The 21,814-nt window shown below is 55.2% G+C and overlaps 8 protein-coding genes and 1 non-coding gene across 9 annotated transcripts, besides 1 other annotated feature; 5 read left to right on the top strand and 4 right to left on the bottom strand.

Annotated features, from left to right (window-relative positions):
* Positions 1–191: 191 nt before the first annotated feature.
* CYME_CMC046C (hypothetical protein) lies at positions 192–1,565 on the top strand (the record flags this gene model as incomplete). The annotated part of the gene is made up of 1 exon (XM_005535218.1): positions 192–1,565. The coding sequence occupies one exon, from the start codon at positions 192–194 to the stop codon at positions 1,563–1,565; it is 1,374 nt and encodes a 457-aa protein (XP_005535275.1).
* A 239-nt stretch (positions 1,566–1,804) lies between these two features.
* On the bottom strand, positions 1,805–2,191 carry CYME_CMC045C (60S ribosomal protein L40, ubiquitin fusion protein; the record flags this gene model as incomplete). Its single annotated transcript, XM_005535217.1, has 1 exon — positions 1,805–2,191. One exon carries the CDS (start codon positions 2,189–2,191, stop codon positions 1,805–1,807), a length of 387 nt encoding a protein of 128 aa, XP_005535274.1.
* A 330-nt stretch (positions 2,192–2,521) lies between these two features.
* CYME_CMC044C (60S ribosomal protein L44) lies at positions 2,522–2,836 on the top strand (the record flags this gene model as incomplete). The annotated part of the gene is made up of 1 exon (XM_005535216.1): positions 2,522–2,836. The coding sequence occupies one exon, from the start codon at positions 2,522–2,524 to the stop codon at positions 2,834–2,836; it is 315 nt and encodes a 104-aa protein (XP_005535273.1).
* A 382-nt stretch (positions 2,837–3,218) lies between these two features.
* CYME_CMC043C (glutathione reductase) lies at positions 3,219–4,895 on the top strand (the record flags this gene model as incomplete). Its single annotated transcript, XM_005535215.1, has 1 exon — positions 3,219–4,895. The coding sequence occupies one exon, from the start codon at positions 3,219–3,221 to the stop codon at positions 4,893–4,895; it is 1,677 nt and encodes a 558-aa protein (XP_005535272.1).
* Positions 3,714–6,051: a sequence feature (possible transcribed region).
* A 2,585-nt stretch (positions 6,052–8,636) lies between these two features.
* On the bottom strand, positions 8,637–12,383 carry CYME_CMC041C (hypothetical protein; the record flags this gene model as incomplete). Its single annotated transcript, XM_005535214.1, has 1 exon — positions 8,637–12,383. The coding sequence occupies one exon, from the start codon at positions 12,381–12,383 to the stop codon at positions 8,637–8,639; it is 3,747 nt and encodes a 1,248-aa protein (XP_005535271.1).
* A 604-nt stretch (positions 12,384–12,987) lies between these two features.
* Positions 12,988–14,130, top strand: CYME_CMC040C (hypothetical protein, conserved; the record flags this gene model as incomplete). Its single annotated transcript, XM_005535213.1, has 1 exon — positions 12,988–14,130. One exon carries the CDS (start codon positions 12,988–12,990, stop codon positions 14,128–14,130), a length of 1,143 nt encoding a protein of 380 aa, XP_005535270.1.
* A 499-nt stretch (positions 14,131–14,629) lies between these two features.
* On the bottom strand, positions 14,630–15,298 carry CYME_CMC039C (probable 1-cys peroxiredoxin; the record flags this gene model as incomplete). Its single annotated transcript, XM_005535212.1, has 1 exon — positions 14,630–15,298. One exon carries the CDS (start codon positions 15,296–15,298, stop codon positions 14,630–14,632), a length of 669 nt encoding a protein of 222 aa, XP_005535269.1.
* Positions 15,299–15,894: 596 nt separating this feature from the next.
* Positions 15,895–18,827, top strand: CYME_CMC038T. The gene has a single exon (XR_002461214.1). It is a non-coding gene; the product is annotated as a hypothetical transcript (transcript).
* A 241-nt stretch (positions 18,828–19,068) lies between these two features.
* Positions 19,069–21,015, bottom strand: CYME_CMC037C (glycine--tRNA ligase, class II; the record flags this gene model as incomplete). The annotated part of the gene is made up of 1 exon (XM_005535211.1): positions 19,069–21,015. The coding sequence occupies one exon, from the start codon at positions 21,013–21,015 to the stop codon at positions 19,069–19,071; it is 1,947 nt and encodes a 648-aa protein (XP_005535268.1).
* Positions 21,016–21,814: the final 799 nt, after the last annotated feature.

Raw genomic sequence — 21,814 nt, 5'->3', positions numbered from 1 at the left:
GGACTGAATCGAGTCTCGCACGCTGCCGATTTCAGTAGCGTCCACAGGCAGGAGCGTGGCGGCCAATACAGAACCTGGTGCTCTTTTGCTTCCGGAGTTTCGACCTCCTTGAGTGCCGTGCCGCCTGCAAGCAGACGTTTCGCTAAAGCAGGAGCGTGTTTTACGGGGCGCTGCCTGTTCCATTGTCTCTGATGACGATGGCAGCCGGGAACCCCTGGTCACTACAAGTCCAAGAGGACCAGGTTCGGCTTCGAGTGAGTGTACCTCGGCGAACGCCCGAGCAACGACTCGAGATCCAGGCCACACGAACGCGAGTGAGCGTCAGCGTTGCTGGGAATAAGGATCGTCCACCGACAGATATTATCTTACCCAATCATGTACGCATCGAGCCGCAAAGTGCCGATGTGTTTTACAAGTCGCGCACGGGAACTTTGTGGCTCCACTTCCGCCGTGCTGCGTCGGTGGGCCCGGCAAAGCGCGCGGCACCGAACGAGACCTCTCAGGAAACAGCCGGGCGCTGTGAACGCTCGGCACCAGCGAGTCAGCAAAGCTTAGCGAACACAGTCGAGCAAACGCCTGAGTCGAGGAAAGCGAACCCCAAGACGCTTTCTGAGTCACTGGTGACGTTGCACACCGCAGCAGAGGACACTGGACCCGAGTCGCAGTCCGCCGGTTCTACCAAAGACGAGACTTGCCACTCCAGTTGCGAGGTGCCGGAACCGAAGCGAACGCGTTTAGGTTCCTCGACACCGAAACCAGCTGTAGAGGGTGCTCAGGCGGGGTCCGCAGCATCCCCATGGCCAGCAACGCCGGCTCATGAGCCCAGCAACCAACAGGATTTTGCGGAACTTGCAGCCAACTTTCCACCATTGACGAAAAACACATCCGAACTGGCCTCTTCCGGGGACACATCATCGGATGTGGCCAGCCACGGTTCCAGCGAGCTGGTTCCGGGTCTCGCTGATTTTCTCGAACACGCTTCGCACCCGCAAATCCTACGGGCACTCAGACAAGTGCGTCGGCTCTATCTAAGTCGTACAGCAGATCCCGGCGCTCTCTGGCGTAGAATAGCGACGGCGAGAAACAACGCTACATACGCTCGCACACTGTTACGGGAAATGATGCACGCAGTCGTTCTGCAGGGTACGGGCCAAGAAATTAGACGCAAACAGCGGCTTGCTGCCCTGATCAAACGAGCAAAGAGTGGCGTCGTGAAAGATGAAAGTCATCAGCGCGCTGATCGCAAATGGGTCGACAAGCACACCGAGCAAACAGTTGCACATCGCGTGGCGAGCATGCTCGAGCAGAGCATCAGCGATGCTCGCGAGAAGGAGTTCGCGCACGCCGCCGCGTTGGCTGCAAAAGCGCAAGAGCGGAAAACAAGGAAGCTGCAAAAGCTGGCATGGCAAACGGCACTTGCTCGGCGTAGTTTGGAATCCAGGCGTCGTTCGGAAGCCCATGAGAATACTGGGCGGTGCCCGGCACCAATAACGCAGCGCGCGGGAAAGTCGCGAGCTCGCGTGAGCTTCCTGCTCGATGGCAAGCAAGTGCACTTTCCCGCGTAAACGAAGGGTTCCTACTTGATGTACAAAAAATGGAGGCCAAACGAAGCATTTTACACCAACTAGCTAGCGATGGTCAGCAAGCTGCAGAGCAAGGTGCGCGCTTCGTGCCCACGCGCGGGCAACTCGGCGCACGGGCACTTGTGCACATACACGCAACGAGGCTGCTTTCCACGGCGTCCTGGCTGGTACACCGCACATCCCACGTCCACCGACACGAATTTTTTGAACACTGAGTGTCTCTACTTGATCTTCTTCTTTGGCCGCAGGTTGCTCGAGTGCCCACACTTTCGCTTCCGGCAGTTGTGCGCGCGCGCCGGCAGCCGTGCGTAACACCTCCGACATATCATCTTCTCACAGTTATACTGTCTAGCGAGTGCCGCTAAACTAGGTTCGATGAGCCCACCTCGCAGGCGCAATACCAGGTGCAGCGTGCTCTCCTTCTGGATGTTGTAGTCGCTGAGTGTGCGTCCGTCTTCAAGCTGCTTTCCCGCAAAAATAAGCCGTTGCTGGTCGGGCGGAATTCCCTCCTTGTCCTGAATCTTGCTCTTCACATTCTCAATAGTGTCAGAGGGCTCAACCTCCAACGTTATAGTCTTGCCTGTGAGGGTTTTCACGAAAATCTGCATGGTACCGTTCGAACACACCGTGTTACCGAAACAGAGATCCAAGCACCGATCAGAGCGCTTGCGCTGTGGAATGTCGGTGCGCTGACGACGTCGCGAGCGGAACACCAGCAGAACAATCCTGTCTATTCATAAATATTTTGGTATATTTACGGACTAAACGAACTGGCCGCGCGGCGTGGACTGCGCGCACACCGGCCTTCGCTTCTGCCCACACTAGGCAGTCGGCTTGTTTGCTCTCGAGGTGTAACCGGTACCCTGGACGTCGCGTTCGACTCGACAACGCGCTGAGCCCGCCCCCGTGCAGCACTCTGTGTACGACATCAAACCGACATGGTCATATGTCCCAAGTCGCGGCGGACTTTCTGTCCAGGTGCTTGTAAGAAGCACACCCTGCACAAGCAGGTCCAGTACAAGAAGGGAAAGGACTCATTGTACGCACAGGGGAAACGGCGGTATGATCGAAAGCAGAGCGGTTACGGCGGGCAGACAAAACCTGTTTTCCGCAAAAAGGCAAAGACGACGAAGAAGATTGTTGTGAAAATGCAGTGCGTCGAGTGCAAACGCATCGTTCAGCGCGTTCTGAAACGCTGCAAGCACTTTGAGCTCAGCGACGTCCAGAAGACGAAAGGTGGACCTGCTTTCTAGTTGCATTCCCGTCTCGATTTCGTTTTCGATGCCGTTATCGAACGTGCGTCTGTTCAAAACATTATTGTGTTGTAGCGTTCGCGAAATGGCTCTAGACGCTTACCTAAACATACGTATGGACATGCTGGTCCTGGTTCTAGAAGAGCTGTTTCGGACGGCTCGCACCGCATAGCTCAGCTTTTCCCGATCGTAAACCACTCCTCGGGTCGCACGGTGTTGCAAGAAAGGCTCCAGATTGGAACACCGCCCCGCCGAAGGCAGGGTTCCAGAGACTCGTACGGGCCACCGCCCGCCGTTGCATGCGTATGCGCTCGTCGGGGTCCAGTGGGTGTGTGGCGGCCGCTCGTGGCCAGCCTGCACTCCCCGAAGAACGCTTGTCGTTATGCGTTCGTCTCAGCGGCTTGTGAGAACAGCGGAAGTCTCCTTTGCGACACTTCCATCGATCAGTTACTTCAAAGCAAGTTGTTCTGCTTACCTGTCGGAGGCGATCGGACGAACCTACAAGCACAGGGGAAAGTTTTGCGGTGCGCAGCTGTGCTCGTTCAGCGCTCATCGAAACGTTCGCAACCACGTTGGAGACGACCTGCGCTTAGGCTTCGGGTCGAAGGTTAAGAGAGCGCTTGCGATGCATTATCAACCGGATACCAGCTTCGACTTTGATCTGTTTGTGATCGGCGGGGGTTCTGGGGGCGTTCGCGCCGCGCGAGTCTCCGCGAATCACGGCGCTCGCGTAGCACTAGCTGAGAGCAGTCGGCTGGGAGGCACCTGTGTGAACGTAGGCTGCATTCCGAAGAAGCTTTTCTCGTACGGGTCCCATTATTTGCACGAGTTTGAAGACGCACGTGCGTATGGCTGGGATCTTCCGACCAAAAGCGAGCTAGATCCTGTCGACTGGGAGCGACTCATTCACAACAAGGACGCAGAAATAGAGCGATTGAATGGCGTGTATCAACGCATCCTGGAAAAGGCAAATGTGCGCATCTTTCACGAACGAGCCGAGTTCGTCGACGCACACAAGATTCGCCTTGCGAGTGGCGAAACGTTTTCCGCCAAGTACATCCTCGTTGCCGTGGGCGGCCGCTCCAACCTCATAGCAGATCTGCCGGGTGCTGCGCTCTGCATCCATTCCGATGACTGCTTTTACCTGAAACATCTTCCTCGATCTATCTTGGTCCTGGGCGGAGGCTACATCGGCACAGAATTTGCATGCATATTCCATGGATACGGATCTAAGGTGACGCAGGTCCACCGGGGGAAGCTTTTCTTGCGCGGGTTTGATGATGATGTTCGCCACTTTCTCGCCGAGCAGATGCGCAAAGACGGTATCGATTTGCGCTTTGGGTGTAACCTGAAAGCAGTGGAGGCTATTCCGGATGCGAGCGCACCTGAAGGGCGCGTTTTGAAAGCGCATCTCACAGACGGCTCTACACTGATCGTTGACCAGGTGCTGCTCGCTGTTGGACGGCACCCGAACACCGAGGGCCTCGGATTGGAGCGAGCAGGTATTAAAACCGATCAACACCGGGGGCATATTCTCGTGGATGAATACTCTCGAACCAATGTGGAGACGATCTATGCGGTCGGCGATGTCACGAATCGAATGAACTTGACGCCAGTAGCCATCGCCGAAGGTCACTGTTTTGCGGATACGGTTTTTGGCGGCAAAGCACGGGCACCGGGCTACGACATGGTGCCGACGGCGGTGTTCAGCGTGCCCCCTATTGGAATGGTAGGCCTGACGGAAGCGCGCGCCCGGGAGCTGGACGCTGAACAAGGCGGCACGGGTATCGATATCTATCGATCGATGTTCCGCCCGTTGAAGCATACGCTCACGAAGCGAGATCGCCAGACGCTCATGAAACTTGTGGTTGATCGTCGGACGCAACGCGTGCTTGGCTGCCACCTGGTCGATGACGCCGCTCCGGAAATCATCCAGTCGGTAGCGATTGCGCTCAAGATGGGCGCCACCAAAGCAGATTTCGATAATGTGATTGGTGTGCATCCGACGAGCGCCGAGGAACTCGTAACGATGCGGGAGAAAGTCTCAGACGGAAAGTGAGGTTCTTTCTGGAACGGAAATGGGCACTGATAGCGCTACGAGTGCATGCATTTTCCTGTTTGCGGAACGAGCTAGAGCAGTGCTCGGACGGAGCGAGGAAGCTCGACTGGTTTGCAGCGTTACATTCCAACGCGCTTGCATCTTCGAGTCTTTGCTTCGCGCGCGTGTGCTTCACTCCATCGCGAGGTGTTCGCTCTTTACGCCTGATGAATGCCAAGTTTCCCAGACAATAAATTCACGAGCATCGACTGGATGGTCAGCCAGTAACCAAATCGCGGTAAATCGAAACGTCAACGAGGCGCGTGTGGATCTTTTTGGACAATGCGAGGAGCGCGAACACCACTTGAGAAACCAGACACCTGGGGCCGCCTGCCAGCACTTGGATACTGGATGAAGAGGGTAACCATGCCTCGTTGCATTCGAGTGCTCGATGACGTTCTCGTTGTTCTACGCATCCGTCAGCTCTATGAACATCGTGCGCAACTAGGACGAACAATCGTCTCAAACAAGCGACACATGTATGCCTGTTCGTTTGACCAGCGCGCAGCTGTCAATGTCGCATGACCTCAAGGCTGTATCGTCGTTGTCGCCACAACCAAGCAGTCATGAGGTGCGCCTCTCAAGCACATCGCCCATCGAGCAGCGTTACCGACCGCGCAGCGTCAAAGCCTACAGCGGTGCATGACCGCGTCCGGCTCCACGTGCTGGTCGATATAGGATGAGGGTGTCCTTAAGGTACACCGATCATGGAGCGCTCCAGCATTTCTAGTTTTCCGTGGAGCTGCATCAAGGGGCTTCACCTGCGACGGGAGCGCTCTGCGTTCGGAGGTCGCGCTCAACGCCGGATTCCTCTAACGCTTTGGTCGACGCTGGTGGCAGGCCTTCGTGTACCAGCTGGGGGTGCATAGGGCCAGGACGGGCCCCCGGGAGACACACTAGGTTACACAAGCGCGATCTGAAATCGTTGAGGGCAACTCACTATAATCCGAACTGTGCTCACTCGATGTCTGGCGAGTCAGCGGATCCGTGGACGCTCGGGTTTTGGGCTGAACAGCAGTGGTATCGAGGTGCTAGGAGTACGAAGCATCCGTGACAGCGTTGACGTCGCTTATCACGTACACTCAGTCATATCGAGTTATGGAACTGCATGATCGTTGCTGAATAGCCGAACGGGGGAGTCGCTCCCATTGAATGGTTAAACATGGTGCACCAGGCTTTGTGGACTGCTGAACTGTATCAAACCAGTGCCTTGGTGCGGGCGAGCATACCCTGCCGTCTCTCCTGGCTACTGGTTTTTCTTCATCGAAATCCTCAGCGTCGCAGCACAATACATAAGCTGACTGGCCTAGAATTCCCTCGAATCTCCGTTCGAAACATAGGCCTTGGACCCGGCGGAAGCACGACAAACGTTGCTGACCTGGAGCGAGGTTTTGATGGTTCAGTTCAGAAAGTGCACGTTCTCATGGATGCTGGTAGCCTCTCACGACGAAATGCTTCGGACCTTGAACTGTCTCGATATCTGACACTCGAAGTGTATATTGCACACCGTCTTGTGCACGCGCTTCTTCATTACGAGTTCCAGCGGACAACGCGTTTCTCTTTGGTGTATGTTGTCTTTAGAGCATCAACGGGCGTCAGACAAAGTCGATTCCTGTTTCATGGAAAGCTCTGTTTGAATAAGCAGGAGTGCAGCTAGTGCGCGCTCCAGCACGTCTATCGCCCGAGAGAATCCCCAAACGACACGATGCTTTGCACAGTTCATTTTGAGACTCATTGAACGCGTTAGCGCAGGAACGATTCTTGCCTACGTACAACGGAGGTCGTTGGCGATTCCGACAAAAGTCTGCCACGCACTCTTGCCAAAGATTGACTCCATGCGACCGGGGGACGCTCGTGAGCTTTCGCTGAAACCGAGCTTTTGCGAGGTATCCTGGGCTCATCGATACGGTTCTCAGTGCACCGCCATGGATTCTGATGCTGTCGTTGAGCGCACTGGCATGCCTGTTGGCGTCTGATATACCCGAATGTCGGTGATAACGGGTGCTGGAAAACTTGAGCAGCTTCGCGCGCTTTCCTTACCGCTCAATGGCTGCATCCGCTTGATTTGCAGGTGTCGCGATATCCATGACGTCCGGCAACCGGGGATCGACACACACACACACACACAGACACAGACACCATCAAGTCTTTCTCTTGATCTAGCGCGAATGTTTGAAAATGAGTGTCGCTGCTCGAAGCAGGTCTGGGTTTCACAAAAAGCACGCAGAAGCGTATGCCGTCGATCTGTACTGATTCTGAAACTGATGATCCACTCTCGCCCGGAAAAACAGCGGCTTGGGATGAGGTGCCCCATTGCTCCTCGTCGCGTTGTTCAAATGCTTTGGAGCTTCTCACCGCCACAAGCGCCATCTCTGCCTTTACCTTTCCAGCGTGGGCTGGCAAATATGTCGTCACTATACTCCATTCTCGATTTCTCCGCGGGACTCCTATGCACTGGTTACTACTTGTGACTGAAGCTCGCCCTCTGCATTTATGGATGCACTATTCCTTTACTGCATTCTCATTATCTCTACGATTGTGAGCGTGTCTATGAACCAGGTGTGCCTTTTCGGAATCAACGGCACACGAGGACTGGTGCGACAGAGCAGTCCAGCGTCGGTAAAGATCGAGCACGATTCGTATATAGATTCGTGAGCCTATATTTCATGGCTGACTACTGAGCAGACGCCTTCGACTGGACTGAACCAGGGAGCCTAGTTTCGCACGAAGATTTGCATCCCGCCAGTCTCAGCCGCACACTCCTGGACCGCCCTTGCCTCATGGCAAGCGACGTAGTCAACCAGCATGCGAGAGAATTTGGGGGAAGGAGAAGTCACAACTTGTTTCTCTCAAGGATACCGTACGAACCTACCCTGTCCACCTGGCGGTATCCCGGCGACGGCACGATCGTATTGCTGCTAGGGCTTGTGTTGTCGGCATGCCAGCTTGTCAAGTATCTACGAACAGCAAATGAGCTCTGTTTGAGTAGCCACAGCCGGGTGGACCAATACTCCCGAATACGGTCTGATCTATTGAGAGGAATATCTTTGCATCCTGGAATGAGCGTTTACGTTCGAGTGCGCAACCGGGAGTATGCTGTTAAACACTCGACGTTCTCCCGTAGGGGCGTTTTTTTCTTGTTGTCCATTCGCGTCGCTCCATCACGATTTATATGAGCGGTGCGAAGATTCCACAGATTCCCTGTCTTTTTGTGAGCTTTGCCCCAGAACGTGTGGAGCTGCATGGATTCACGACAAGGCAATGTTGAAGATGAATCCCGACAAGCTCTGGATCAAGTGCATGATATTCAGCACAAGGACGAGGTGTAGGACGGTTCATCCACTTGCTGAACGTACAATGGCCAACTTGGCGTTTCGCTCATGACAAATCAGGGACAGGGTAAAGCCCCTACCTCGATGTTTCCCCAACCCATGGGCCATATTCGTTCTGTTGAATACCAGTGGGAAAAACAACTAGAAACAACAACGGCGTGCTGGTACGGGTGTTCGAGCACGCACTGCTCTGCGTACAAGCCATATTTTGCAAAACCGATGCTTCCGTCATCATCTTCGTGTACTTTTTAGGTTCAAGTAAGCAGTTCTCTGTACCAGAGAATAGCGCAAGGAATAGAAGCGACTCCCTCGCCGCCTCTTTCTACGTCTCATCCACGATGACACGTCAAAATGCGCAGCCGCGATGCGCTCAATAAAAAGGCCTTCCACGTTTCAACGACAGCTTTTCTGCATGATGCGGTCTGGTCCAGGACCCAATGGCTCGAGCAGCGTAATCAATGCTCCCAAAAAGTTCCCGCAGCCCGTACATGAAGGTCGAGAAGTGCACAAAGTCATCGATGGGGACGCCCGCAATCGGCAGCGTCGCAGTGCTGGCGGACGCATCCGCACTGCGCAGCAGTTTTGTCTCGACGACCTGCCGAAAGTTGAGAATGATCAACTCTTTCTCCAGTTCATGGTCCACTGTTTGCGCGAATTCTGCGTCCGGTGCGCAGCTGCGTGCCTCCTCCGCTGCCACGGATTCACTTGCATGGGCGAAAGACGCTCTGGATGGCGACGTGCTCCCTCGCGGCGAGGTGCTGCGGCGGTCATCCTCTTGTAGCGAGCTCCGTAAAAGCTCTTCACTCGCGGATTGTGCCTCCCTCGCAATCGACAGCCTCGGTTCCCGAGTGCGCACGTGGCGGTGATAGTGCGGATTCCGTAACTGCATGAGGCGGCGAAGGAGCGGAAACACAGCGGCAAGCTGCGGACCCCGGTCCAAGTCCTCGTTTTCGAGGAGTTGTTCGTAGATCTCAGCGAACGATGCGCTGCTACTCTCGTCTAGCGCCATTTTTGCAATATGAGCTGCCAGTCGACTTTCGAGCTCGGGATAACGATCACGAATGTAGTGCACAATCTGGAGCGCCCGACGCCGCATTCGGAACCAGAGCTCTGCGCGTCGTCGACGAAAGTTGAGCAGTGCCAAACCCACACTGGGCTCCATGATGCAGAAGCCCTGACCTCCGTCGGCAACTTCGACGCCATTCCCTTCGTAAGCGTTCAGCTTGGATTGCATTTGAGCGGCTCGTTTTCGCGAAAGGCACAGCTGCAAAAGCCATTTCCGGTTCTCGAAACGGCGCATTGCATCACTATGCAGCGCTTCGGCGGATCCGAAGAGATCCTCCAGAATACCGCGAGATTCGAGGCATCCTCGCAGGGCGTCTGTGAGCTCAATCAACGAGCGGAAAATTGCACTGAATTCAGGCTCGAGTGCCAGCAGGAAAAGGCGATACATCGCCCCAGAGAAGCGCACACCGTAAATGGGTGGACGGTTCACTATACTATTGAGCACCTCCAGTCGTAGCAGCACAACACAAAGCGCAACGTTCCCGTCAACGATAAACTGTGGTGGTCGAAAGAAGCCTCTTTTCCACAAGGCGAACTGATTCACGCCGCCGAAACTCGGTGACAGGGCGTTGCTCAATATCGCTACACTTGTCGCCAGCGCCTCAATGTGCTTGTTGATAGCCATGGTCTCTTGCCACGGGTGTGCGTGTACACGCACGTTTTGCACCTCCTCCGCCTCCTTGTCTCGTTCTTCGGTGGTCGTTTCAACGGCCGGATTGGCTGGCGCTGCCTCGATATTATGGAGCGCCTGATGAAAGCGATCCAGAAACTCGTCGCAGTTGTGGCGACGGAGGTTCTCCTCCCAGCATGCAATCGCACCGTCGACGCTGGCAGCAAATCCGCGGAGAAGGGTGCGGCGTGATTCACGACTCGCCATACGAGGTGACAGGGCCGTTGTGAACAGGATGATCACGCCAACCCCTATCGCAGTGCATACCATTGCGCCTACAGCGGCTTGCCAGACAGCGTGATCGACCGGCGCACTGTACTGGCACATGCAGACCACGGTGAAGATGAAAATAGCAATGCCAGCTGTGTACTGTAGCCATTTCATGGAATCGACAAGGTTGCAGTAAAACATGACGAAAACAATCGCAACCGTAATACCATCCACAAAAAAAGCGTTCACAGCTAGGGCGGGTTTCACCAGCACCAGGTAGCCGAGAGCCGCACCAACGATGCCCCCGGCTGCTCGGGAGAGCGCCACACTCACAGCCGATTCCGTTGTCGGTCGAGCGGACACCACCACCGACAGGTACCCGAGAATCGGCTCCCATTGTTGTCGAATATTCGACGACGCCGGAATACAAACCACAGTAATGATCGCAGCAGTGCTGATAATATAGTACTTGATGAGAAATATGAGTTGCCATTGATTATTTTTCCAGAACCGTCGATAGTCCGCAGCGCGGTACTGCAGCACATTACGGAGGACGTCGCTCCAGAAACTATACATCGCACGAGTCGAGAACGTGACCGCCATAAACACATTCCAACTGGCATCTCGGAGACGGTTCAGCGCCCAGTGCCACCAGGGCGACGATTGCCGGCTCATCGGCGCCTGTCGTTCCAATAACTGATACACGGATTCGCGCAACTCGTAGACAGAGTCGAGAACCCGATGCACTAGCACGGTGCTGAACCAGGCAACACGTACCGACTCGACGGGCACAATCGCCGAGACGCGGACGAGCTTGGTCACATCGACTTCGCGGTTAAAGTCCTCGACGTGTGTTGCAATCGCCATATCACGCCAAAACTCCTGATAGCCACTGAGGCCACTCTCTGTGACGCGCCGCCAGAGCGCCTCGATTTCTTTCTCGTCAATGACCTCATCGAGGTACTTTCGAATCTTCTCGTTGCGAAATATCGTAAGGGCATGGGGTGAGTTTTCCGGCCAGTGGAACCAACGCACCTCCTTCTCTCGAACGAGCAAGCCGAGCAAATTGCATGCACTCGCAAGCCTTGCCCATAATCTGGTTACATCTGCAAGGGCACTTCGATACAGTCTGTGCATCGCTACCGCGCGGTACTCGGTACCACGGCGATGCAGAATAACGCTCTCGAGTCCGCCGATACGTGCGACCAGGTCTCGTGACTTGTAGATGATTTTCGACCAGTCCGTTATCGGCGCATGATAAAAGAGTGCCGGGTACGTGAGCTCGTTGGCGCCTAGCGGTAACAATCGCTGCAACGCCACTAGGCTCCCATGGAGATAGAGCGAGCCTCCTTGTAGTAACGCGGACTCTTCCGCGAAGCCAAAAATCGTCGCCTCCGCACTGAATGACGACTCACTGCGGCCCAGCGTCTCCATACGAGCATACGAAGACAAGCGCTGCTCCATTATTATTTCCACTGAGGTTCGTGGCGAGGCTGAATGGTATCCATCGAAGGTGTTGGCGATCTGTTCCTTCTGCCGCTCCTGCAACTCATTCTCGATCTGAGTCGCCTGGAACACATCAGCCAGGAGAAGCGACGCCAAACGACTCAGGCGCTTAGCACTCTCGCGTAGCACGTTTTCGACGCTGTCATGAAAAAGGCTACGTACGGACACAGGAAACACAAGCAAAGCAACAAAAAATCCCACAAAGGCTGCAAAGCAGGTTGAAAGGATGTAGTGCGAGTACATGAAGGCGTGGTGTCCGGGTCCTGAGTCCAGGCTCAGCTGCAAATAGTTTTCCACAACGCCAAACGCAATCAGTGAAAGGCTCACAGAGCCTACGGCGGGAGGACAGAGCCGAGGCGCCACCAGTATTGCCATAAACACCACATTGAGTATGATGCGAAGCCAAAGCAAGTGCCCTGCAGCAAGCTGAATAATGAGTGCCAGCGTCGCCCCGAACGAGGGACCAACGATAGCCGCGCTTGCCGCCTGCTGCAGTGATCCCACATATTCAAACTCACTGACAACACCGGCCAATAGTGCGAATTGAATTGGCGCCCAGCACGCCATGTAGACCCGGGTTGGGTTGATCACGACCATCAGCGTCGTCAGAAAGTAGCCAAGCGCAAGCTGCACCGCCACAAACGAACGCCTCACATATGTCCGCATTCCAATACAAGACAGTACCCAATGAATAGCCGGGCCAGAATCAAGATTACGTCAAGAGGTCAGCTGACGACGAAAGCAAGCAGGATTTGCGTACGCTTCGCTGAACGGAACGATGGACGAGGCGACATGCTGCAGTGGGCGCTGCGCAGTTGGTAGGTATAAACATACCTAAAAGGGACACACGGGTGTGTTCGCGATCGACCCCGAGCGATGCGGCGCGTGCCTTGTGTGGTGCGGCGCGAGGCACCTTGTGAACGCCACGGAGCCTGCAGTCCAGCGACCAGTTTGTGTGGTGTTGCGAGCACGTTGGCGCTCGTTGCGTGTACGTCTTTGGTGTGTGTGTACCCGAGCACTTGTGTCGTGTGTTCCAGATAGTACTTTCTGCGCTACAAAATTGGTTGCGCAAACGACGCGCACCGCTCTGTTACCGGAAAGCAGCCAGAACACCCCACGTACTTGTGTAGCGTTGTACACACCGAGTTCCAGTGTGGAGCACGAGTTTGTGTAGCAGTGCGCTTTACCACTTGAATAAAAACACCCAAGTCACGGGGTCGTGGTTCGTAGCACTCAAAACGAAAGAAGCAAAGTCCTCTAAACGCTTGGCATGTGGCTTTTTGTGGTACCTGCGCACCAGGGAACGTCGTACCAGCGTAGCAGCTCGAGGCGCTCGGCTGTGAGACGCGAAGGATTTGCGATCGGGTTCCGATGCCGTAGTCGCCAGGGCAAGCATTATGCACCTTTGTTTCGTCAGACGGTTGTCGGGGGTCGCCATACGCGCCACCAGCATGCAGGCATTCGAAACCTGCGTGCACAAGGGGAACCCTCGTCGACGCCGCCGCCGCAGGTCCCGTTTGAGCTTCGCGGCTTCTCGCTAGCCAAGGTCGTGACCGGGATCGGTGCACTGCTCACCGTCTATTCACTCTATGTGTATTTCAAGAGTGCAGGCTCGGCATCAGAAACATCTCTGACGCTCATTTACGGGATGCCTATCTTGCTTCTCGGTCTGGCACTGTGGTACGCAGAACTCGAACCTGTGCCGATCTCGACAACGGACGATCTGGTAGTCCTTCGGGAACGAAAGGCGACAACGACGCTCAAGCAGATCATTCGTGATGTCACGCGCCATAGGTATGGCGACGAGGCGCATTTATCGGGCGCGCTTCGGGTGCTGGGCGTCATTAAGAGAGGCGACCCGGCACCAGTGCTGCTTCGCCTGCGAGAGTCTCGCGAGCCGGGTGAAGAATACGGGCTTGCACTCGTTTTCGAATGCCGCGAGACGCCGTTTGAGGCCTTTCAAGCTGTAGAGGATCGAATCGATAGATTCTTTGGTTCGGGTATTCGACACGAACTGCGAAAAATAAGTGAGGATCCGTTGATTGTGGAACTGAAACTCATCACTTGTCGTCGGGAGACGGCAACTGTACTCCCGGATACGCTGAAGCAAGCCGTTGGCCAGAGCAACCTGAACCCCGAACGGGGCGCGACACGAACACCTACACCAGACACACCAGACAACGACAGCGCAAATGGTGCTTCAACTGCCGCTGCTGATGATGGTGCTAGCGCTGGTGATGCTGCAAAGCGCGACCGCCTCAATGCGCTGTCTTCCCAAGCGGATAGCAGCAGCACAGGGCACGCTGCGATCGGACGTGAGCCTCACCAGAACCCCACCGAGTCACTCGCTCCGTTCGCGCTATTCGGGTTTCGACCGACGCCGCTGCCGGGACCTCCACGTCAGAGAAATTAGATAGACAAGCCGGCACACTGATCGCTGATGACTGCACTTTGGTGTCCATCAAGTTGCGCGACGATCGGGCGCAGAAACAAGCATCTGTCGCGTTCACGCCGCGCTCATCGACTCGCGAACGGCGATCACCCGCGTGCGTTTGGCTGTGGATGCCACCAAGAACGTGGCAACTGAGTGGTCGGGCATCGCCATGCAACGTCACAGGGACGGTGCTTTCCTTTTAGGTTCCCCGGGAACGGCGGAAGGTCACAATGGTGCGCTTTCCGAAGCGTAGCGAATCCCGATGCAATACGTCCACAGGCGCCGACGCACACGCCCTAGAAAACTGGAATTCCTGCAACCCGCCATGCATAAACGTTCCTGCAAGCACAGAGCCATCAGCTGTCGCCGAACATCGGTACCTGTCTTGGTCTGAATAGAGGCGCACTGGTCGCCATCGTCGGATTCTATCATATCCCTTGACGTATCGTCCGTATCGATGCATTGGATGCCCGACGCGTTACGATGGACTCGTAGAGCCGTACCGCAGGTACGACTTTTTCGATGGCAGATCTACAACTTCAAGTCCATCGGCAAAGTGCTTCTGCACCAGCGCATCGGGAACGTTTGATGGAACTATAACCCTAGACCCGGGCTTCCAGTCCACGGGCGTCGCACAGTGCAAACGATCGCTGGTCTGCAGTGCGTCCACGACGCGCAAAAGCTCATCAAAGTTGCGGCCGATCGGCGCTGGATACGTCACCATAGCCCGTATGCGCCTCGAACTGTCAATGATGAACACCGAACGAACGGTAAACGGCATGTTGTCGCGACCCGGATCCGCTGCCGGTAACATGTTGTAGAGTTTGGCGATTTTGCGCTCTGGGTCTGCAATGATCGGGTACTTAACCTCAGTTTTCCCATATGCACCAACATCTTGCACCCAGGAGTTGTGAGACTCGACATCATCACAGCTAAGCGCTAGCATTTTCACACCGCGACGCGCAAACTCTTCCTGGAGCTGCGCAGCGCGCGCCAGCTCCGTCGTGCACACCGGTGTAAAGTCGCGCGGGTGTGAGAAGAGGATCACCCAGCTATCTTTGGCGTATTCGCTGAACTTTATCGGCCCAAGCTGAGTTTCTGCCTCAAAGTCGGGTGCAACATCGTTGATTAAGAGAGCACGCGACATTTGCTCCGTGGGTACGAAGGCGTTTCGCGAAGCGCAGAGCAACAGCGAAGCGCCCAAAAGCTGGAGATGCAGCGCTGCCCTGTATCGAGGCGCTGCGTCATCGCAGTGCGAATGGGCAGCGTCCTCATTGGTATGGTGGTACCTGCCGGATACGCTGGCTACTGTTAGCATTTTGTCATGAGGATACTGTATGATAACGACTGCGGGATACGCTGGCTACTGTTAGCATTTTGTCATGAGGATACTGTATGATAACGACTGCGGGATACGCTGGCTACTGTTAGCATTTTGTAATTAGGATATTGTATGATAACGACTGCCGGATACGCTGGCTACTGTTAGCATTTTGTCATTAGGATATTGTATGGTGGTACCTGCCGGATACGCTGGCTACTGTTAGCATTTTGTCATTAGGATATTGTATGATAACGACTGCCGGATACGCTGGCTACTGTTAGCATTTTGTCACTAGGAATTTGTATAGTGATACCCGCCGGATACGCTGGCTACTGTCCAGAGGCATAGGCTGGCGGGATGCGCGGAACGCGGAACATTGTTTCCGCGCGAGTCTCTAGGCGGTGCTGTGAGGGAGACTTGACGAATCGACTCGGTGGCATATGCAAGTATCTGCCGACGCGTTGAGATTTCTCTCGTTGTTACTGGAACTGTTCGTGTTCATTGGAGACGCTAACTTGACTCGCTATTTATCCATGATCAAATGAAGATCGAGTGCTTCCAGAATCCAGTATTTCGCCATACCGCTTTCTCGTTTCGGAGCTGTGGGCTATGCCTGGTGGCGTGCGCAATCAGCTACTGATGCGCTGAGGTCGCTTCCTCTGCTGGTGACAGCACTGGGGCGTCTGGGGGACTCTGGAAAACGACTTCTCTGTTCGTGATAGGGATGGTGTGCGCTTCGCCCGTAGCAAAAAAAAGGAGCGGAACTCCTTGTCGTTCTCAGTCTGCCATACGTCCAGGCGGCCTGTTATCCACCGCTCGAGCTGAATCGCTTATCGTAGACGCGCACGAACGAGACCCTGGGTTGCATCGAGGCTTCCATGGGGTTCTCCCATGTCATCGAATGAAACACCTGGTTCTTGGGACCGGCATGGCAACAGCAGGTAGCTTACCGCTTGGCTTGGGGCGCACCTGGATTTTCCGTAACATTGAGGGTCCTCTTTGCAACACTCTGAACTACGTCAGCAGGAACCGCTCAGCGGATACGTCATACCCCGACGGCAAAACCGCGTGCCGCCCTGAGCGATGAGGGTAGCGTTCTGGCAGCGTGCATGGTGCGCATCAGCGTTGTCCGGGCCCTGTGATGATCCACAACATGTCGACGGAGCGCCAAGAATTGCGACCCTCTAACCGAAACACGTTCTTTGCCTCGACACCCGTGCAGGTGTCGCGCGAATCCCGGGTGTCTCGCAATACAAAACAAGTAACCGAGACTAGTGGCTGCGTTTTACTGTCGCAGCATCGTCGTAGTCGGAGGCCTCGCCATTTCTGGTCAGCGTCTCTGGCAAAAAAAATAAGGAGAGCATTCTCGTCAAGCGATTTTCCATACCAACAACTTGTGATCGCCATCGAGAATATCTGCACGAGGGAGGTTCCGATTCAAGGACACGTGCACGACGGCACGTGTCGTGCAGCGCGACGCCTCGGATTCGTTTCGTTCCGAAACGCCTCGTCTAACGCGTATACCTCGCTACGCTGCAAGGTTCAAGTGAGCTGCGCTCAGTCGAAGAGCATTCATGAATAGGCTGTACACATGTGGTATCGAACGTCGTTCATGATAGGAACGAACGCGGTGCGATTCGTGCGTGACACAGACAGGAGGTGGCGAAACGGACGCTCGCATGCACGTCGCTGCACTCATGTCGGCATGTCATGGACGAGGCACACGCACCTATTTTGGGTGTTCACCCAACACAACTAGGGCTGGTTATCTCGGCCGCCAATGCAAGCCATTCAGGGCTTGTCTAGGGCAGGTTTTGTTTCCTCTCTCGTGTCTCCCGTTTTCAAGACACCGGTTGCACATGTACCTCGAGCTCCGTTTGAACCAGCAGGCGAGGTTGACGGCAGCGTTCACGTCCCTATTTCGCAGCTTCTGGCTAGTATTGTACCGTTTGATGCTTAGCAGGCAAGTCGTGATCCGCCCCTCTTTTGCCTTTTCATCTGCTTTGTATACAGGGTCAGTGCGCCCTTCGTAAGAGTGGCACATGGAGGTGGTCAGGTGTTTGCGAGTATGCATCGTAACGAAACCTACTCCTTCTGCGAGGGTCATCCATGGACGCTTTGTGCTTCGTATATCGCTTGGCATATGCCCTTGACGGGTATAGAGGGCTCTCTTCGATGTCCGCGTCGGTTTCGACGCCCGGTACCGAGCCCAACGATCACGAGCATCTTTCTGGTGATCCGCTCAGCGAGCACGCTGTCTGCTGCATGCGCAAGAGCTCGCTCTTCCATCGGAGAGGGGTTTTGTGGGACACGATATTACCCGTGATGAAAAAAGTACCGAAATGAGATTCCAGGCTTGAGAGAAAATCGACAAACGTCAATCCGAGTTGCCCCTTTCCTGTGTAGCGGTCAGGCAATGCGCACTGGAAGCGATCGTTGCGATGAATCAAGCCCTGAGTCCAAGACTCTATTCCACGCAAACAAAAGCGACGGAAGCCGTTGGCAGCGCATCCCCCGAAAGGCTTCGTGTCACTGTCGAATGTCGTTGTGCCGTTGGCGACCCAGAGAGGAGCGTTTGCCTTTCGCGCAGATTCGATTATCTGGCTTGACGTGTCGAGTGAACGTTCTGCATGAGCGTGGAATCGTAAAGAGATCTGGTCGAGGTTTTCCCTCGTCAACCCAGATGTACGTACGGGATGCAGAAGCATGAAGGCTGGTGCGCTTGTGTTCGATCATGACATTGGGTATTTTACAAACCCTCGCTTGAGGTTGTCGCCAATCATCTTGATTTCCGAGGCGGAAAGCATACCAGTCGCAAGCGTGGAAGACGCTACCCCGTCAAGACCGATATGAATCCTCAAACTTCGCATGAATGCATACGCCGTTACTGCTGCACTTCGAACGTCGACCCCGTGCATCTAAGAAAACGTGCGCGGAGAAAGATAGCAAGGTAGGAACAGCGAGAGCAGGACAGCGTGCCGTGTGAATCGAACCTGGGTGCAGTGGCTGCCACCTCCAGCGGATGCAGCTGCTGGTGAAGCGAGCTTCCGCAGGGACGTGTAACGCGCGTGCAACGCCTGACATGCGTCGTCGAGACACCCGCAGCGTCCGACCGAACCAATATTTGGTGCTTTTCGGCTGTACGGTGCTTGCCGACGCCTAGCAATCGCATCATTCGCGCTTGTTGCGGCCTCTTTCTCTGGCATGGCATGGAACGGAAGCAGGTCAAACTCCGATCTACGCTGCTGCTTTTAACAGGATTCAAAAAAATGGTCATCCAAACGACGGACGCGCACCCGATTCAAGGTCACCGACCCGTTCGCTATCCCCTCGGCACCGTAAAAGCTTCCATGAGCGCTCACCGTGGCCTGTGGTAGGCGCACGCTCCGCACAGAAGCCGCCAGCTGACCCAGTGGCGTGCAAGCCGTGACCGCCACGCCTCCGGGCCGTGCGCTTACCCCGGGCATCGCTGCCTGGTTGCGCGCCTCATCCCAGACCTCCCGAGCGATGAGCGTCGGCGCCTACGCAGCAGCAACGATTCGCTCCTGCGACGCTTCGATGCTAGCCCAGAGCACACTCGGAAAGCGAAAGACTCAAGCCGATTGCGTAGGTTTCTCGCAAACCGTGCCATCCTCGACAGCACTCGTACTCTGTTGACCGGTGAACGGTTTCAGGCTCGGATCCGTGGAGACCAGCTCCGTCCAGCTCCGCTCTCCAGTGACCAGCTCGACAAGCACGCGCACCACATCCCCAACGGAGCCGCGTACCTGCTCCATGGAATCCCGTTCACGCAGCGTGACGCTGTGATCCACCAGCGAATCAAAATCGATGGTGACGCAGAAGGGCACCCCGATTTCATCGGCGCGTGCGTATCGCCTCCCGATGGACACGTTGCTTTCGTCGAGGCGCACCGTCAGACGGCATTTTGCGAGCGCATGCAAGACGGCCTGTATCACGGGTTCGAATACCTCATTTTTGCTCAACGGCAGGACGACGGATTTCACCGGTGCAATTGCCGGTTTCAAGGCTAACACGGTGCGCAATTCATCGCCACCGGTTCGATTGTAGAACGCATGCTCCAGAACACAGTACAACAGTCGCCCGATGCCGAACGAGGGCTCAATGACGCTGGGACAGTAACTGCGGCCGTGAATCTTGCGATTCACCCGTTCGATCGTCACCATTTCCCGTGTGATGACGTAGGGTCCCAGCTGAACTTGGTCCTGGTCAGTGAGCTGTTGCTGAAGCTGTGCACGCTCGGTTTCGCCCAGTTTCTCGATGGCTTCCAAAACCTGCGGTGTTTCACCGCGAAACTTCGTTCCAATAACCCGTTTGAGCGGTGTGATTTGGAGGAACGTCTCGTCACGTGGCTCGTCGAACTTTTCATAGGCGACCAGATCCACCTTGGAAGCCGCGGAATGCGCCTGCAGGTCATAGCAGGCACGATCCGCGAGGCCAACGCACTCCACCCAGCCGTACGAGGTCTCCACTTCGAGATCCCAGCAATCCCGGGCATAGTGGGCCATTTCACTCTCCAGATGTTGTCGAAAACGCATATGATTGGGCAGAATCCCAATCATTTGGGCATATTGTTGCGTTCGCGCGATGAAGTAGGCCAGCGTCTCGTTGTCGACAATGCCTTGGCGAACTGCTTCCGCCGCACGAAGAAGCACGGTTGTCATCTGTTCTCGAGAGCGAGCGGCGTGCTGCTCCTTCCGTGGGAGCAGAATCAGCTCCAGGTCAGCGATAAGGTTGAACTTTGGATGGTCCTTCCGATCCGGATGAACGAAATGTTCGATTTCAGCCTGAGCGAACTCTCGCACGCGCAGAATACCTGCTCGCGGAGATATCTCGTTCCGGAAGGAGAGACCGATCTGCGCACACGCGAACGGCATGCGTCCGTTGTTGTAGTCCAGGAGGCGACGAAAGTTCACAAAGATGCCTTGGGCTGTTTCTGGCCGTAAATATGCTGGTATCGTTCCCGTCGGTCCTATCTGTGTTTGAAACATGAGATTAAATGGATATGGAGCAGAAAGTGGTGCATCTGACTCTGGTGCACGGATATCGAACTGCTGGTATGCAGCAGCGATTTGCTCCTGATTCATTTCGTCTATCCTCTGCAAGCAGGTCTCCATTGCTGATCGCAGCCTGTCTTCCTGTACATCGGTGCGCTTCCGATCCATCGCGGCTATGCGGTTCTCCAGGGTCTCCCGCAGCAGGTGGTCAGCTCGGTAACAGGCGCCCGTGTCGAGATCGCGAACCATGTAGTCCTGGAAACGATCAACGTGACCAGAGGCTCGCAAAACCGGATCAGGTGTCAGCGTCGGTCCGTCGATCTCCAGCATGCCCTCCTCCACAACAAAATGATCCCGCCATAACTGGATGAGATGGTTCTTCATGGCGCACCCCGGGGGCCCGTAGTCAAACAAACCCGCAACACCGCCATAGATTTCAAACGCGGGCGCAAGAAAAAACCGGCGTCGCAGCACCGTCTCAAAAGCGTCCCTATCAAAAGACTTACGATCGAAGCGGCGCTGCATCGCAAGTCCACGCGCTGTTTATGGACTCAGGAGGTAAGCCGGAACGTCTCGTGTGCGTTGCTTTGTCGCCGCTGGACGCGATCTAGGGCAGAATGCTCCGTTTGTCACTTAATGCCGCCCACGTCAGCAACTGGCTCAATAAAGCTATAACGGTCTACCAGGACGCCTAGCGAGCACAAACGCACACACCGCTTTGCTGAACAGAGACACACGGAACGCTCTTCACGAGTCGCGTACTAGGAAAGGCGACGTATCGCATGCGTTGACCGGTACTGTGTCCCGGCGGCTGCGCTGATCGCACCGCTGCTTCTGCTGCTGCTCGATGATGATGATGACGATGATTACGATGATGATGCTGCTCGATGATGATGATGATGATGATGCTTCTGCTGCTGCTCGATGATGACGACGACGATGATGATGCTTCTGCTGCTGCTCGATGATGATGATGATGATGATGCTTCTGCTGCTGCTCGATGATGATGATGATGATGATTACGATGATTACGATGCTTCTGCTGCTGCTCGATGATGACGACGACGATGATGATGCTTCTGCTGCTGCTCGATGATGACGATGATGATGATGATGCTTCTGCTCGATGACGATGATGATGATGATGATGCTTCTGCTGCTGCTCGATGACGATGATGACGATGATGATGCTTCTGCTGCTGCTCGATGACGATGATGACGCTCGATGACATGGCATCGCCATCGGGCAGCGTCATCGGACGATGCCGCCTCCTGCACCTCTGTTTTCGCGTCCAGTTCAGCGGGGCGCAGCGTGCGATTCGT

The sequence above is a fragment of the Cyanidioschyzon merolae genome, chromosome 3 (assembly GCF_000091205.1).
Source record: "Cyanidioschyzon merolae strain 10D DNA, chromosome 3, complete genome".
NCBI classification, from domain to species: domain Eukaryota; phylum Rhodophyta; class Bangiophyceae; order Cyanidiales; family Cyanidiaceae; genus Cyanidioschyzon; species Cyanidioschyzon merolae.
This window is presented reverse-complemented; position numbering and strand designations above follow the sequence as displayed.